The sequence below is a fragment of the Dicentrarchus labrax genome, unplaced genomic scaffold (assembly GCF_905237075.1).
Source record: "Dicentrarchus labrax unplaced genomic scaffold, dlabrax2021, whole genome shotgun sequence".
In the NCBI taxonomy this organism is placed as follows: Eukaryota; Metazoa; Chordata; class Actinopteri; family Moronidae; genus Dicentrarchus; species Dicentrarchus labrax.
The window spans coordinates 34065621-34083826 of NW_026136721.1; the positions used below are offsets into that span (position 1 = coordinate 34065621).

The 18206-nt window shown below is 41.0% G+C and overlaps 1 protein-coding gene across 1 annotated transcript in view; it reads right to left on the reverse strand.

The window, feature by feature from the left end:
• cacna1ab (calcium channel, voltage-dependent, P/Q type, alpha 1A subunit, b) overlaps positions 1–18206 on the reverse strand; it is a 179836-nt gene that overhangs the window by 58837 nt on the left and 102793 nt on the right. Inside the window, exons 9-28 of the mRNA XM_051383747.1 lie at positions 17891–17994; positions 17637–17752; positions 17452–17496; positions 16957–17049; positions 16208–16402; positions 14209–14321; positions 13399–13511; positions 12409–12540; positions 12251–12323; positions 11189–11309; positions 10844–10911; positions 10440–10546; positions 9047–9067; positions 7709–7862; positions 5247–5836; positions 4002–4309; positions 3267–3399; positions 2931–3060; positions 1760–1819; positions 1258–1364 (exon numbers count right to left, since the gene is read on the reverse strand). Coding sequence (XP_051239707.1) covers positions 1258–1364; positions 1760–1819; positions 2931–3060; positions 3267–3399; positions 4002–4309; positions 5247–5836; positions 7709–7862; positions 9047–9067; positions 10440–10546; positions 10844–10911; positions 11189–11309; positions 12251–12323; positions 12409–12540; positions 13399–13511; positions 14209–14321; positions 16208–16402; positions 16957–17049; positions 17452–17496; positions 17637–17752; positions 17891–17994 — 2783 coding nt within the window. The remainder of the gene's footprint in view (positions 1–1257; positions 1365–1759; positions 1820–2930; positions 3061–3266; positions 3400–4001; positions 4310–5246; positions 5837–7708; positions 7863–9046; positions 9068–10439; positions 10547–10843; positions 10912–11188; positions 11310–12250; positions 12324–12408; positions 12541–13398; positions 13512–14208; positions 14322–16207; positions 16403–16956; positions 17050–17451; positions 17497–17636; positions 17753–17890; positions 17995–18206) is intronic.

Consider the following 18206-nt stretch of genomic DNA (forward strand, 5'->3'; position numbering starts at 1 on the left):
CAAAATGTAATGATAGGTAGAAGGATGGGCTGTTACGAAAGAAGGGTTTGAAATGTATCTGGAAGAAGGTGAAAGCATCAGCAGGAACCAAAGCTGTGAAGGGTCTGGAGGGAGTGTTGGTAAGCAAAGATTTGAGGGATCAAAGTCAGGGCTTTAGATGCAAGAAAAGAGGAAGGGATGACTCACGGCCTGGTTGGTGGAAATATCAGAGCGGCATGGATTGGCAAGTAAGGGACACAAGGGAACAGGAGCAAGGAAGATTGGGAAAAGAAAATGTTGAGAACGAGCAGGTGGTGCTTTATATTGTATTAGGTCAGTAAAGGGGAATGACGTTGGGTTAGGGGTTAGGTTTTTGAGGTGATTGTTTCAGGCAAGGTTAGGGGTGTGTCGGGGTTGACAGGTGGGTGAAGACAGTGTAACTACACTCTAAAAAAAATAATTTCACTTTCAGCACTTTTAGGGTTCCTCTCTCGGAAGAACAGAAGAACTATCCAAAAAGTTATGATGTTTGTGAAACTACTGTGCTAATCGTTTTGAAGGAGTACCACAGGGTACCAACTGAGGTTCTCCAAAGATTGCAGCATTGAGAAAAAGCTAAATGTTATGAGGAGAGCTTTTCCTTTTTAGAGTGTAGGTCAGGGGTTGGTGATGATCATCCAGAACATTAGGGAAAATATTTAGTTAAGGATTACGGGTGGTTATCAAGATGAAGGTGGCGATGAAACGTAGAGAAAGACCTGCTGATACGATACCACGTGTGATGATGACCAATGATGAAATAGAGATGTAAATGGAGAAAGGGTAGACTTCAGGAGGGAGGGGGATAAAGAGACAATGACAAGACTACAGAAAAAAGTCTGAGGAAGAAAAAACGGACCAAGAGAGATACAAAACAACAAACAAAGAAAAGGCTAGAACAGAGACAGAGAGCAGAAAAGGGTAAAGAAGAACAAGGGAAAATGTGAGAAAGAATTGTATGAGAAAAGGAGTTTAAACACATAAAGGAGACAGATTAAAGGAGAAACAGGGACAGAGTGAGAGAAAGACAGAAAGAGTAGATAATACAAGGACAAGGACTGGAGGTGATGAATTCTGAAGTACAGCAGGCTGAGAAAATAGGAGAGAAAGATCAGCATTGCCTGGTGTATCGGATGTACAAGGCTGGGCGACAAGGGTCTTTCTGCGGATGGTGGAATGTGTGTGTGTGTGGGTGGGGGTGGTGGAGATGATGAAGAGGAGGGTGGAGGGGACACTTACGTGAAGGCGAAGGCCACCAGAGCACCACTAACCACTATAAAGTCCAGAATGTTCCACAAGTCGCGGAAGTAGGAGCCCTGGTGGAGAAACAAGCCCAGCACCACCATCTGGAAGACACGGAGCACGCTCAGTACATACATATAGTATGTATATATTAACATACATACACACACACACACACACACACACACACACACACACACACACACACGGTATCTTAAACAACAGACTTTCACACAATCAGCGCATCTGCAAGGGCAAACAGCGCAAATACACAAAATGCACTCATAAGCACACAACCACAAACATCAATAATAACACACACAACAGTTTGCACAAAAAGAGAAAGACATAAACAAAAAAACACAATTATACAATTACGCAAAAACAAAGGTGTTAACAAATTACACACACGCTTTCTCACACACACACACACACACACACACACACACACACACACACACACACACACACACACACACACACAGTGATACTTTGTTACCTTGATCAACATTTCAAACGTGAAGACGCCTGTGAAAACGTAGTCAAAATAACGCAGCACCTGCAGAGCAACACAACACCATGAGATATAATTATCATATTAGAAAGAAGGAGAGAGAAGCAAAAAGATGAATCAGTGGGGAAAAAAATGAAAAACAGGGCAGGAGAGATTAACAAAGGCACAAAAAATCAGACACCAACCAGAGCCTAATCCTAATTCTAATCTTAATCCTGTTTTCTATTTTCAAACTGCCACATCTAATAATAATTTACTCATCCTTGTCTTTTAAAAAAACACTCATTTTCTGCTTTATTTATTTAATTCCGGGTAATATTATGTGTTCTACCCTTTAGCTACACTTATTGTAATAATACACAACTTTTTCAAGTGACTGTACATGTTTCTTGTGATCCCTGACTGATATTAATACACAACTGTTTCTGGTTTGTTTGAAATAATCAGAGGAACTAGCCAGTTCTGTTGAGCCAGCATGAGCAGTGATGTCCAGCACGCTTTACAGCATTAAAGGTTTCATGCTAAAAATGACAGCAAGTAGTGACCTGAGAACTGTTCACTTAGAAAACTTGCTTTCCTGTGCAATGCTGATTGCATTTAAATCTTATCCAAAAACATTTTTCTTGCAAAGTTTGCTCAGAATTTGACCCAGACAGCTGGTTTTCATATACCATCCAGCATGAAGCCGAAGATCTGTAAAATGATGCCATCTGTGATGCTATAAAAAAAAAAACTGTGAAAATGACTAAGACTGCTAATAGATATGTTCTCTTAAAAATATGTTAAAATATGTCTGCAAGCAGTGCTTTTATACTTTTATAATCCTAACCCTAACTTAAATATGTCATATATTGGCAGTTTCAGCACTCATTTTTATTAATTTATTATTTTATCCTGAAAATGTTTAGGTATGTTGGTCAACAACTACACCAGAAGCCCTGATGCTAGATTAAAAAAAAGTCATTATCACCATTATTAACTCTTATTAAGGCCTGATACTAAACCAATCTCCGTACTAGTGAAACTCGGTTAAGTGTGCTCACTTTGGAAGATTCTGCCCATCTTTATATCCTTGAAGATATTTTATTCTCAAAAGGATGGAGATGTGCACACATTTACAGGCGGACAGAAAGACACAGAGAGAGCGATGTCTCACATTATTTTGTGGTGAGTCAGGCCAGACAGGGTCCTCTGCAGCGAGGGCAATGCTGCTCATAGCGATGACAGACAGGATGCTGAACTCAAAATACTTCAGAGTCAGGATGTAGTGACAGCACTTCCGAAACCTGGTGCAAACACACAGACGCATACACATGTTGACACAAAAAAAGCACACAAAACAAACTGTTTAAACATTTCTGGGCCCAGAGAGAAAAGTGTTCATATTGAATAACGTTTCTGTGTCAAGGACATAGTACAATGTTTCACAGTGTTTGACCAAGGTTTTTAAACACACAAACACACACACACACACACACACATAAATACTCACGGGTTGGTGGTGGACAGTATAAAGCAGGAACTGTATGGAGGCATGGGTTTGGGGCCATCTTCATCTCCTTCCTCATCCTCCTCCTCCTTCTTCTCCTCACTCTTCTTCTGGTCGGTGTTGGCATTCTTGTTCACTGCGCGAAACAAAGAGAGAAAACAGAGGAAGAAGAATGGACAGACAGACAGAAAGAGGTCAGCTTCTCCAGTGGAAGACAGTAAACCCATGAAACACATCTGAAAGCACTGTTTCAAGAACAGAACTGAACGAGTTACACCAGTGTTAGCCAGTAAATGTTTTTAAAAGGTTAATGCCACTGGTTTTACATGCTAAAGTTAAATTGCTTTTCATGGGGTGAACTACTGAGGGTGTGAAAAGAGTTGTATAATGTCTGCTGGGCCCCTAGATTAGCTTTGTCAAGTGATGAAATGACTCAAGTGACACTAACCTTGTATTAGATTGTTCTTGAGGACTACAAATGTTTAATGGAAAGCCTGTGTTAACTGGAGGCATTGAGTTACCAGTTAGGGAGGGTCTAACAAAATATGTGGATCCAGTACTTTTGTAGCTTAAATGATACTTAGGACATCTTTGTCTCTGCAGCATCAGATTTGATCATCTCATCTTAAACGATGCAGTTCCAGAGAGTCATTATTTGTATTTAGCCATTTTTTTCCCTAACATCAGAGGATTTGTGACCAACTCGGGTACACATGACTGATGGCCCCAGATGCTCACCTTGCAGGATGGCATTGGTGGAGGGATAGGGGTAGACAGGAGGCATGTCTATCTTTGTGTACTCAGGTTTGGCCATGCTGGTCAGGATTAGACTGTCCATGCTGTGGAGCAGGGTGTGGGTGTCGGCGTCGCGGCAGTTCAGCAAGTTGTTGACGTGGTCAGGGTGGTCTGGGTGATCCGGTGGGAGGGCGTATGGGTGCTCATGGGCACTGGCCAGCTTGCTGTTATTACGGAAGTTATCCAGGTCCTCGTTGTACTGCTGAATGGGTCGTGTGGTGGAGAGGCTGGGACAGGTGCTGTGATGCTCCCTGACGAAGGAGGGGGGCAGGAAGGAGAAGGGATGGAGAGAAAAGAGGAATAAGGGTGAGGATGGAGAGGATTAGAGTGGTGATGGAAGGAGTATCTTTTCAAAAACACCAGATGTAGAACCATATGTCACAAGATGTGCACCGTCTCCAGTACTGTTAGTACCAACACATACAGAACAAACTGTTAAACTATTAATAAGTTCACACGGACAGACATACAGGATCTGACATTTTTGGATCACCTGTCACAAACTGGGGAAATGAACATATGCTTTACACCCTTTACCCAATGAAAACAATTAACAACAGAAATAGTATTTCATTTGGACACAACACAATATCAGCCTCTTAATGGCCTTATTTGACTCGTGTGAGACATTGGGAAGGAAAATTAGCTTTAGGCACTAAAATATATTTAGTAAACAAAATGTAAATGTCAAAAACTGACTTTGTGTATTTTTTTTTTTAGATGTGCTGTGCAACATTAATATTGACATTCCGGATCCTGTGAGTTTGTCACTGACCCTTCCTCATTTCCATGATATCAGGTTGAGGAAGACTGCAAGCAATGAGTACATAAATTCATAAAGTGAAGAATCTGTTTTTTTTTTTTTACTCTATAAGCAGTTAGCGCTAGGCACATTGATGGCCAGCACAGAATCTTCAAAATGAAAGTACACCAGAATAAACAGCTTCACACAGTCACTATATACCATCACAAAACCAACCATACATTTGTGATGTGCTACCGGCTGAGTTCCCAATGACAAATGCACAAAGAGCCCTTAGTACACAAATGTTCTTGGAAAGTTACTGGCCAGAGTGTCAGGTCGTTTCCTGATTCCTTAGACAAAGACAAACTTAACTGGCATTTAATGCCAGCCAGGTTGTAATTTGAGACATTCACACGGAGAAAATAAACCCTTCCTTCACTCACTTTCTGGTGCGATGCCCTCTGCTCCTCTCCTGGTTGCCGTGGCGATGCCGTCTCGTCTTCCGTCCCTCCCCTTCTGCTCCTTTCTCCCCCTCTCCCTCTGTCCCCCTGGATCTGTGTCTCCTGCCGTCTTCCCCCTCCTTGGCTGCCCTGCGGTGCTGCCTGGACCTCCTGTGTTCGTTGTTCCCCTCTCCCCCTTCACCCTGGTGGGGAGACACGCTCCGAGCTTCCCTGCCTTCCCTGTTCCTGTGCCTGTGGCCCCGGTGGCTCCTGTGGCTGTGCCTCTCCTCCCCCTGCTGGCCTTCCACGTTGCCCAGAGAAGTGCAGCTGAAGCCACGCTCCATGCGGGTCTCTGCTGGCTGGCCTGTTCCTCCACTGTCTGGCCCTGTGGCTTTCTGATGATGGTGGTGGTGGTGATAGTGGGTGGCTCTGTGGTAGTGGTCAATGTCCTGGCGCCGGTACTCCTGGTCCAGAGGCAGCTCACCAGGTTGGGTCTTGTTGGTGTTGTTGTTGCGGTTGTCCTGCGGGTTGACAACCAGTGGCCGATCCAGGTGGGTCTTCATATCACCACGTGCTTTCCGTGGGTAGGACACCTGGGTGAGGGTAATAGGGTAGCAGTTGGAATCAGTGGGTGCTGCTAAAACATCAGACACATGGGCTTTTCCTACTTACCGCAAGTGTTATCTAGCCATGCATGATAGTTTTGTTTTCAAGAGATATTGGCCTCCAAAGCGTCTCATACAACCACAATGCAATGGAATTGAAGGGAATTTCAAGGGGAAATTGTCTTGTTTTGTGTAGGTTTACAATCAGTGTTGGTAGTTAATGTAGTCGGTTGAGTTTATCTGTTTGTGATAACTTTGGTGATAAAACTGTTGGAACATTCACACTAATTCACAATGATATATGGGATATCCTTTCTTTGATTGGTGGAACCTTTCATCACCACATTCAACGAAATTGCTATGAGACTGAGTCATGTAGTTGTAATTTGTTTGTTTCTTGTTAGACATTTTAGCTGTAATTTACTTTGTCTTCCTGTCATTCACTAGCTGTCACATGTACAGTATATAAATCAGACATAGTTCCTGAGCAGATGATGATTTTACAGTTTAATTAAAGGCAGTCCTTCAGATGGCAGGAATATTAGGACCTAATGCAAACATTGACTAGAATCATTGTGCATTTTAAGGTTGTTTACACAACTAAATGACAGAAAGGACAAATTAATGAGAAGCAGTTTGCTAATTACAAACAAAAACCATATAGCTGCAATGATGAAGAAAATTCCTTATTTGTTGATTTCAAGGAGCAGAGGCTCATTAATCTCAGCAAATTACATCACAGTTGCATGTGCATGGTTTTTAGGTTCCTGTGGCTGTTTGCTTCAAAGCTGGTACAAAGGACACAGTATAAGCCAACTGTGACCTTCATTCAGGCAGTTTATACCTAACTTACAATACCCCCACCCTGTTCCCTCCCCCGAGCCACAGATATACACAGTTCGGCAAACAGGCCACCATTTTTGGTTCCACATGAACAATTTTAAATCCAAATTGTCATGAACATTTCCAGAACCATAAAATGGCACAATGGTATACAGTTTGCCGAGCCATATCCAGTCGACTCCCGATCATCTTCTTTTTGAAGTGCATTACACTTCGCCCCGCTCCAGTTTTGAGTCCGCTGCCTTCTTTGGGTACAGCTCTGGATTTCTCTGCATGCCCCACTTTAATAATGCATTGCTCCCAAGCACACAGCTTCAAGCCGTCCCATATAGCAGCGGCTAGCGCAATAACAACACTCTTTCAGAAGCTTAAAGGGACATTACACCCTGGAATCAAAACATCTGTGGAAGTGCAGCATGACCCAGAATACGCAGTGATAAAAAGCAGGTCAGGCCCTGGTGTTGTTTCCACTGTAGATCACTACACATAATTAAAGAGTAACTTGCTGAAAAGCAGTGTTGAACTGTTGAAAAGTCTGTTTCATCTCTGTCCACACCTGACATTACTCATGGAATGAGTAATTCAACTCTTGGGGAACAATTGACAAACACTTTCAGGTCCATTTTATATTGGGTATATACATATATATATAAACATATCTTGGGTCGAATGCTTATGTAAGTTTTGATGTCACTTGCTACAAATGACAAGAAATCTGAATATCTGTTAATATTTGACATCAAATGTGCATCTGGTCACTTCCAATTTTTCATTAAGAGCTTTTTCAATTGACAGCCAAGAGTTGTTCATTGGCTGAGACAGATGGTGAGGTGAAATGATTTGAAGCTCTAGACGTGTCTAGAGCCCCAACTGAACATGGATGATAATGTCCCTTTAAGTGGTTGAAATAACCAATCACATCACTTTACACACGTTACAACAAATATTCACCATATATATCAGGAGTAGACTGCATATATATGTGTATATGTGTGTTTTTTTTTGGGGGGTCCTCACCTCCTCTCCCTCCCCTCCCACCTTCCAGTCCTCTTGCTCCAGCTCGTTGTAGAGCGCCTCGCGGCTCGTCATCAGGTTCTGACGGCGGATCTCGCTCGTCCTTTGCTCCCACACTGACTTGTTACCCTTGATGTGGTTCTTCTGCTGCTCCTTACTGTTGAGAGGTGTTGATGGAGGTGCGATGGGGAGGAGGAAAGGGGATTTAAAGGGGAAATAAGAGTGGAAAGGCGAGTGAGGAGGTTTAGAAAAGTGGAGGAAAGAGAGGGAAGAAAACAAGATGGGAAAACAGAGACGGAGAGGAGGTGATGAGGAAGAAGAAAAAAAACAAAAACAGATGGGATGGTGGAGATGGGAAGGATGATGGGAGAATAGAGACTGTGAGATCCCTGTGGGAAATTAGCAGCAACAGGAAGTAGTAACAGTATACCCTTAAAAAGAAAAAGAAAGAAATTCAGTACAAAAATGAATAAAGCATATGTGGCTATAAAGGTATACTCAATCTGCAATTTCAATGTAAAACCATGTAACACTGAGTAGACTGTGAATGAAGGAAGCATGAGCTGTGAACTACATCAAAGCAGGGGAAAATGGCTGAGACAAAGAAGTTTCCCATTGAATATGAATAATAATAAATATGAAAAAAAGAACATTTACATATTCATAACTGCTTATGTTCTCTATGAATGTAGCAATACCAGCTTGTGTGTTACAGAGTGAACCTGTCACTTTGTGTTGCATTTCGGGTTGTTTATATCCTTTCTCTGGCTAGCCTAGTGAGTGTCTGTCATGGATGTTATATGAGGACTGGATACTCACTGGGGGGAGAAACACTAATGAGCCACACAATGTGGAAGCAAACCAGGAGGTGAGACATTTTTTTCTTTTTACTTATGCAGGCATTGTTGAAGTTCAGTATCCATTTCTTATAATACATCCATGGTCCCTATCTGTCCATCATAATGGAATCTGCTAGAGTTAGTCCACCTTAAAAGTGTCTAGTAAAACCAGTTTGACCCCAGGAGTTTTCTGTTGGCTCATGCATCATGTTTGCTGCCATGGAGGAGGTAAAATCAGAAAGAATAGAAATGAGTGGAAAGCGCCTTTAGACATCTTTAACGCAGACTGGGGACAGAGTCTGCCAAGAAGACAAGAAGACATACAATGTCTCAGAATGTTTTAGAAGATGTCGAGCCCAAAAAACATAATGTGACAATGAGAAATGTTAACCAGTCTTTCACTAGTCCCAAAACCAACTAGTTCCAAGCTCTTGGCAGAAGAGCTTGTGAGTATGTGACCAAAAACAGAGTGAAGGAGTGTCACCATGTTGTGTTACTGTACCAGAGCTGTTCATCTGAAAGGCTTTGAAAATAACAAAACAGTTGAATCAGCGGGTTAATGCTGATTGTACTGTCATTCTTCTTTTGACTCCAAATACATGGGAAACATACATGTGTAAAAACATGAAATACAAGAATCTCTGTGCTGTGCTACATGTCAATTTGATGATGTGTTCTGTGATTGAAAGGAAGCTTATGAGCTCATTTTTCCAACTGACAAGTTAGTGTCTAATTGACAAGCACGGCTGTAGCACACCAACTTTTAATCTAGCCATCAAAGGCTCGCCACAATGACCGAAGAGTCCGGTGACTTCTAAAGGAGCAGCAGGGTTTTTGTGGGAATCATTTTGATGTGTCTTATTGTCGGCGTTTCTGCTGCCGGGAGCAGAATTTACAGACTGTCCGCCTCTCGCTCTTATTCACTTCACAAAAGCCCCGAATCTGTTCCTTTCACTCTCAGAACAATCGCTTAATCATGTTTTAGAGGATGAGCACGGGGAGAGTGTGATGGTGGGTGTTTGTGTGTGTGTGTGTGTGTGTGTGTGTGAGTCACGTGGACATGAATGCCTGTCAATCTTAAATGTTAGGACAGACAGATTTGAGAAAGAAACAGTGCTTTCTGTGTGTGTGTAGTTTTTCAAAAAGAGTGAGGAAGAGAGAGAGAGAGAGAGAGAGAGAGAGAGAGAGAGGTGTGTGTGTGTGCATGTGTGTCTGACAATATTTTGTATATCAGTGTGAGCATACGCATGTGTATTTTTGGGTAATTTTCTGTTCATGTACAGTAAAATGTATGTACAGTATATATATTTGTATAGATACATATATTCAGCCTTGTCTCCTAGAAATTACATTTATATACAACTAATTTACAACAGCAAATATGTTTTTCGGAAACATAATGCTGACATTTTCTATTAACATAATAAGGAAATGTTGGTAATTAACATACCTGCCAAGTCACAGAAATGTTGATACCGAACTTATCAGTAAAATGTTCACTGACAATGTATTTCATTTCTTTCCCTCCAAAAAAAGCAATCTTGCAATACTATCTACTACAGCATTATTCAAAACTCAAACAAGATTTTTTATTAACATTTAACTGAAATCATGTTCTTTCCCTGACATTAACCAAAGAGCTTTTGTTGCAGGCTCTGGACCTGAACCTTTCACTGTGGTGTGACTCCACTGCGTTAAATAAACGTACTGTGCACTCCAGGCAGGTATGACTATTTCAGCGTGTGTTTAAAAAACAATAAAGTGCTTTACAAACGTAATTTCTAGGAAGCCGATTTTATATTTTGTAAGTATTTATGTTTTAGAGGAGTGTGTGCACATGTTACAGTATATTTGTGCACACGGTATGGCATTTGAATGCGAGTGTGTGTACTCACGCAGCAATAGACAGGTTGGCTGCTGACAGCGGGCTGACCTCTGCTACTTCCTTAGCCTTCTGCATTGCTGTCTTCTGATTGGCTGCTTCCTCTTGTTCCTCCTCATCCTATTGGAGAAGAAGATAATCATCTCAGTCACTTGATCCTGGTAAATTTCAACGCACTAAACATTTAAGAAATAAAAAAAAAAACAGCGACCAAAGCCAAGTGATATCAAGTCCTGTTTGTAGTCAGTAATGCTAAATTAATTTTGACATCATTTGAAGACATAATCTAACTTCCTGGTATCATCAATATTTTACAGATTAATCAAGAGTCAACTAGTGCACTTTGTTTAGGTCCAAACTAAACAATTTCTCTTCAAATAAAATGGAGAATGTATTTTTGGGGGTTTGATCCTGTACCTTGGTGAGCTCCTGGGCATTGGCCAGATTGTCGACAGCGATGGCCAAGAAGACGTTAAGCAGAGTGTCTGTGGTGGCAGAAGTTAAGGAGAAATATCGATGCCAGGACGACCTTAGAGGAAGCTGACAGTTTCTCAGGAAGAAGGAGGAGGGGAGAGGAAAAGAGAGATAGTGAGAGGAAAGAGAGGAAGTGGAATTGTATTGTTCAAAAAGGAAGACACCAATCATCATGTACATTTCATAATCATTGCGAAAGCTCAAAAAAGTCTGTCTGTGTATATTCACAGACATGCATATTGCACATTTGTGTATACATATGTATGTGTGAGCATGCAGGCAGGATACAGTTGCCAAACAGTGTAAGGACGATGAAGAAGATGGAGAAGACCATCCCTTTGTCGTTCACTCCTCCCTGGGACTCAATGCCGTCGTACATCACCATGTTCCAGTCCTCTCCTGTCAGGATCTACAGAGAGACAACAGGTTGGTCACATTAATCCGGACTTTATTGGTATTTACTTGAAATTGAAAAGTATAATTTGCTCTGTAATCCTTCAGTAGTTTCCCCACTTTTTGTTGTTGTTTTTCTTTGTTTAATGAATGAGGAAATGAGCATAACTTATGCATTTTAACCCCAAGCATATAAGTTGAAAAACTATGTTTACATCCCACAACAACTTTTTCATGTCTGAAAATCTGAAAATAATACATTAAATCCATCACAACCCTTTTTCTAAATCATTTTGATATAATATAAAATATAAATTCTGATTTTACAATGCCTCAATCCCAAAGATACGTCTTGCACGTGAACATCACCATACAGAGTCAGACACACACACACACACACACACACACAGCTGGCCTCTGAGTCATTCCGCGACAATACAGCAACACAAATGGCTCTTTACAAAAGCTGTCTGTCTCTCTGAGTAGGGAGAACACAGAAACATGGAGACTGCAGTCAGGACTGAACAAGTCATCTGACAAACTGATGACACAACAACAATGGGCATCATTAAATGTCACTCTTGAAAAGGGCTTCAGCTGTCTCGAACATGTACATGAGTGTGTATGAGTGTGCTTACTGTCATGTTTGGAAAATACAGTAACTCACTGGTACCTTATTTGTAAAAAGACAGACTTTTAAACCATACAATCCAATTCATGAGGCTAAATAAATAAGTTTTACTCGGATTAACAATTGACACAAAACAATGTAAAGTAAAAGTAATAATATTCTTTGATTTGTAAGAGTTCAGCAAAGAGATAGCTCACAGTTTATAAAATGTAACTGTCCTGGTGTTGGATGAACATATACATGTAAAAGAATGCCACAGCAGAGTTTTACAAATGAATCTGTGTTCAGAGAACAACCTTCATCATTTATTTTTGTCTCTTTCCTACCTGAAACACCGTCATGATCGCTGCTGCAAAAGTGTCAAAGTTAGTAGGAGGGGTTCCGCCTACAAAGTTGAATCTGAGGAGAAGAAAAGGATTTAGTCACATACAATAATAATAATACAGCACCGTGAGCTTGTTTCTAACTTTGTGTTGATACTGACTGTCCTCCAAACAGCTGCATCCCCAACAAGGCAAAGACCACGATGAAGAGGAAGAGGAGGAAGAGCAAACTGACAATGGACTTCATGGAGTTTAGCAGAGAAACCACCAGGTTTCGAAGAGGTGCCCAGTACCTAAGGAGGAGGAGAAGAATCGTCTCAACTATTTCCAGTGGATATATGGATTGAGTATAGGGACAAAATATATTGCCAAATTTTAATTAATAATAATCATCATTAGCTACTATTTTGATTTTGATACTTGTCTGCCAAAAACCCCCAACAATAACATGCTGAATCATGTTGACTATTAAAAACAATGCCCAGTGCATTCAAATGCAAACACATTTTCAAATGATAAAACATATTTTATGATGTTTTCCATTTAGTATTGACTTATTTTTTTATTATTTTCGATACGGTCACCACAGTACAATTCTATTTGTAGTCCAGTAAAGTTTTGATCAGCGCATCCTTCTTCAAACCAACATCAGTTTAACATAGAGGAAGTTACATCTGGTCACATCTGGTCAAAACCAACTGGGTTCAGAGAGAGTCAGAGCTCTAATTAAGCTCTAACTGTATAGAGGATTGACAATAAACTCTGGTGGCAATAATATAGTTTCATGATTCAAGTTTCATTTTCAATGAGATTGTCATAATTGTAAAAAGATTTGTCCAAATGAGCAGCGTCATGGCAAGAAAAGAAGTTAAACACCAACAAACACAACAATGTGCGTGAGCCAAATCCAATTACAGTAAAATGTCTCCTAAAGGGTGCATCAAGCAAGTATCAAAGAGCCAAAAACCCCAAAATGGTTAGTTGTTTCAACAGTGAAAATATTTTCAAATTAAAACACCAAAATCTCTTCAGCACCACAACCTCGGTTTGTCATCATGATCCTCATTATCGTAATCGTCTGATTTTTGCACAGTTGAATTATGGACAGGCATGCATATGTAAGAGTGCGTGAGACAGAGAGAGAGACTCACTTGGTGACTTTGAAGATGCGGAGCAGTCGCAGAGCTCGTAACACACTGATCCCAAAGGACGTGCCTGGTTTAATGGTGGCCCACACCACCTCGAAGATACTGCCCACGATTACCTGCAGAGGCACACAAACAAATGTAGTACAGTCAGATCCTGTTGAGCACTTTCAGGGTGTTTGTGGTGCTCTGATGAATTATAATTTTAAAAATTAATTTCTGCTGTGCATGTGAAACCGTGTCTTGATTCAGTCATTTGATTTCTTGACACTGCAGGAATATTTTTGCTTTTTTAAAATCTGGCATGTTCAATTACTACGTGCATTCTCTGCAGAAGCACATCAAACTCCTTATTTACTAACTTGTAACTAGATCCGAAATAGACAATCTGACTTATGAATAAATACTAACTTAAATCCCAGAACAAACACTTTTTAGGTGAGAACCGTACACAAATGCACTGAGAGTCTATACCTCCATTGGCTGCCAGCTGACTGAACACAGTATGTAACACTTTACCAGGTTCTGTATATCAGCATTTAATATTAAGTAACCTGCCAATAAGCCTCTGCAACAATGTCAGCATGACAAATTAATGCGCAGTTATTGCACATGTATTGGTGAGAAACGCGGCGCTGAATCTGCTCATTGTTCATTTGTCGCAGGGCAACATGAGAAAAATCTATTTCTCAAATCTGTTGATTAAATGGAGTGTTGGATTTGTCATCAAAACCTGATAGTTATGAGCGCAATTTATTTTTTCACTCAGTTACAGTGTGAGCGTGTGTGTGTGTGCGTGTGTGTGTGTGCACTCACCACACAGTCGAAGCAGTTGAATGAGGAGTGGAAGTAGGGCTGGATGCCCAGACCATACATCTTGATCAGCATCTCAGACATGAACAAACCGAGGAAGATAAACTCTGCATAGACTGGAGGGAGGAAGGAGAGAGAGAGGAGGAAAGGAGGGAGGAAGAGAAGGCAGAAACGAGAAGACAGGAGTGGAGAGCGGGTTAAATGGAGGACAGTGGAAGGTGAAAATGAAAGAGAGTGAGGTCATGGAGAGAGATAAAGAGTGGATTGAAAAAAGGAGGGGGGAGGAGGAGAAGAAATGTAGATGAAGGAAATACAAAAGCGCAAGAGAGAGACGGAGAAGTGAGATTAAAAGACAAAGAAATTGAGGGAGGATAGGAAAAAACAAAACAGAAAGAAGGGAAAGAGAGTGAGAGAGAGAGTTAGATGAGAGGAAGTCAATAGAGGTGTGAGCCCAGCGGTGTATGACAGTCTGGTGATGAATGGACTCCATCAGCTACAGCTTCATATGCTAATGACACTGGACAGCGGCCAGGGCCAACAAGCTGACTCTATCGAGGGCCTTGTGTGTCTTTGTGTGTGTGTGTGTGTGTGTGTGTGTGTGTGTGTGTGTGTGCGTGCCCTGTGTGTGTGTGCGTGTGTGTGTAAGTGTGCATGTCTGGTCATGTCTGCACCTAGAATTAAAATAAAGAATATGTGATATATAGCATTGTATATCATTGATACAAGTCTTTCTATACTTATTTTGTTAAACAGTTACTACAAATGTTGTACAATTTGCAGCTACAAAGCTCATGCTGAATGTACTGGATTTTATTTACAGCACAATCAAAGACAACAGTGAATAAAGTACAATATTTAAGTGTCCTACTTGAAACCTTACTGTCATACTGTCAAGCTGACCAGCTATCACCAAAATGAACAAAAACTATACACATTTAAACAAACGAACATTTTCTTTTTCTTCAAAAGGAGGATGTGAAAGAAGGCGATGATGGACCAGATACTGGTTAGTAGAGAAAATGCAACATGTTTCTGCTATTTAAAGGAGTTCAAATTGTAAATGCGTTGTTTGCATGTGTAGGAGGAAACAGTAGATTTGAAGTGTAAAAAGATGATTCAGGTTGGGACGAGGTGTGTGTGGACAGCAGTGGTGATTAAACTGAAAAGCCAAACTGTAAAAATATTCTGGCTTCAGATGTAGATGTGCTGTTGAATTTGGTAACATAAAGGTACGGTCGTATCTGCCATCAGTCCAACAAATGTGTCCCAAAGTCAGCACCGAAACAGGATGTGATGACACAGGTGTGAGGAACATGAGGAAGAGATACTGTGCAGACACAAAAACACGAAACACAACACTGGCCAAAAACAGGAAATGCACTTTTGTCGCAAATGTCGCAAATGTTCATTAAGACCAGTGAGTGTATGTGTTTGACTGCACCTTAATAATGGATCAGTATTGTCTATGTAGCCTATGTGTTCCTTTGGAAACTCCATCTATGCTTCTAAGAATAAATGCCAAACTCAGAATTTACATGCAAATTGGTGCGATGCTACGTGACCCGACATCAAACTGCACAGAACGTTTGTGTCAGCTGCACTGAAAATGTTAGCAAATAGAGTTATATTGTAGGTTTTATTTCTAATTTAACCATCAATATTGCTTTTTAAGACTTGTTGGCAAGTCGTTTATTTCAGCAGAACTAACTTTATCCCATCCCAAGTTCTAATATTGACACAGCCATAGGTTGTTTGGACTTGCTGTTCCCTTATTGTTGCAGTCTAAGCGTTGTGCTTGACCCAGAACCCAAAGCTAGAAACCAAAACTGGAGCCATGTTCCTCGGGTCAAAGTGCAAAATTCCCGAGTTTCTCAGAAGATTCCTGGAAGCTCCTGTAGTTGATAGTAAAGTGTAATCTGCTAGCGGGTTCGTTTAAACGCTGTGCAGTATGTGTGGATGTGTACCTGTGTATATTGAGGGTTTCATGTGTGTGTTTACTCACAGAGGAAGTCGGAGAGCAGCTCAGGCTGGTTGTAATGCACCGCAGCCACACACATGGTGTTGAGGCCCACCAGGCAGAGCACCGTCCAATAGAAAGCCTGCGTCTTCACTATCTTGCGGATAAAGAATCGCATTCGTCGCTCTGTCTTATTGTAATTGCCGTCCTTACCGCTCTTTATACTGGAGCGTGCAAAACCTGAGAGGAGGGGAGGGAGACATGACATAGTTGAGTTTGACTGATTCTTTGTTTGGAGAAATCTCTCTCTCTTCAATTGTATTTCCCATTTCACAACTCGGACCTGAGATTAACAAATTTAGGAATGGAACGATATATGATTTTATCGCAATAAAACAACAGTCAAAGTTCATTTGGGTGAATTTCCATAGTTGTGAATTAATTGTGAGTTAAACAAGTTAACATAACATGTGTGGAAACCACTATGGATTCAGAATGAAGATCAAGTGCCTATCTTGAGATGTCCTATCTGTGATGCAATAATTTCTTAAGATTATAATATAATAATAATAATAATACTGTTAACTTCAATTATTTTGGCCAGGATAATCGTGACATGAAATCATCCCATGCCTACCCCAAGAAGAGGTCCTACATTTACATTTACCAAATCAACCAAAAGCGCTGCGAGTTGTTTGCCTTGAACAGAATGTTTCTACCTGAACTGGAGCTGAATTTATCCTCCCATGTCTCCATCCCCTGCATGCACTTACCCATCCCTCTGTTTTTCTTACCTACTGCGTCTCCCATGTTGTCCTCTCCTTCCTCAGGGTTCAGCAGCTCTGTCTTGTTGTTTTTGGTTTTGATGGTTGGCCTTCGCCTCGAACCTAGCATGAGAAAAAAGGATTGTTTCTTTATCTGTCTATCTCTCAAATGTTAGCATCTTACCCTTCCCACAGTCTGTCACTTGTAGGTGTATTGTGCTAAATCCCACATTCTGAAGTTGCTTAGTCATATATTGTTCTACATAACAGTTAGCTTAAAGATGTGTTGGCAGTCTACAGTGTCTGGTATTCTTATTTATCCTCTAGGAAGAAACGTTGAAGACAAGACATGCATCATAGTATATTTGTACAAATCTCCTCCTGATACAAGCTGTCACTGTGAAGGCACAACTCTCTGTGTGGCTCTGTCTTCATATTCTGGCTGTTACTGGCTGCACTAATGTCCTTAGCATGCAGCTTTTTGTCCGTCAGTAAACATACACACAATTAAAAAAGGTCAATTACCATCAAAGTTCCCTGTGGCGTCATCTTCAGCCAAAATCACCTCCTCTGTACAAGAAAATAAGAAAGTAAAATGTAAGCACACTGATGCATCAGGATTGAGTTGGTTTTCCCACATACGGTGTATCTGTACACGGGAACGAGCAGTGTGTGCCAGTATCTGAGTGTGTTTGTCAGTGTGCACTGACCTGCTTTGCAGATCCACTCCAGGTATCCGTTGAGCTCTCTCTCAATCTGCTGCTGTCGCCTCAGCTTGAGGAACTCGCTCCTGTTCTCCACTCGCTCTCTCTCTTTGGCAAATTCACTGTGGGCACATGTGTCATTGTTTCCATTTTGTTTGGCTCATCAAATTACACAAAGCATACAGGGGTATATAGTATTATATATTTTTAAAAAAGACAAGAGGAGGAAAGTTTAACCATGAGAACATAAGTGTCCATACCCTGAGAGTACACCCAGCACCAGGTTGAGCATGAAGAAGGAGCCGATGATGATGAGAGGGATGTAGTACATCCAGTTCCAGGCACTGCCCTCCACATCATTACTCTGCAAGAAAGAAAACAGAGACACACACACACAGACAGACAGAGACACAGACAGACTCATTACTGATAATCTAATATATAAAAATCTGTATGGTCTCTTACTGTGATGATGATGTGAAAGGTCAGAAATGTTCTCGTTTATTGCACCTTTGCTCTTCTTGTGAACAGATTCTCGTCTGTTTGTTCTAATTTTTTATCTTCGACAGACACGGG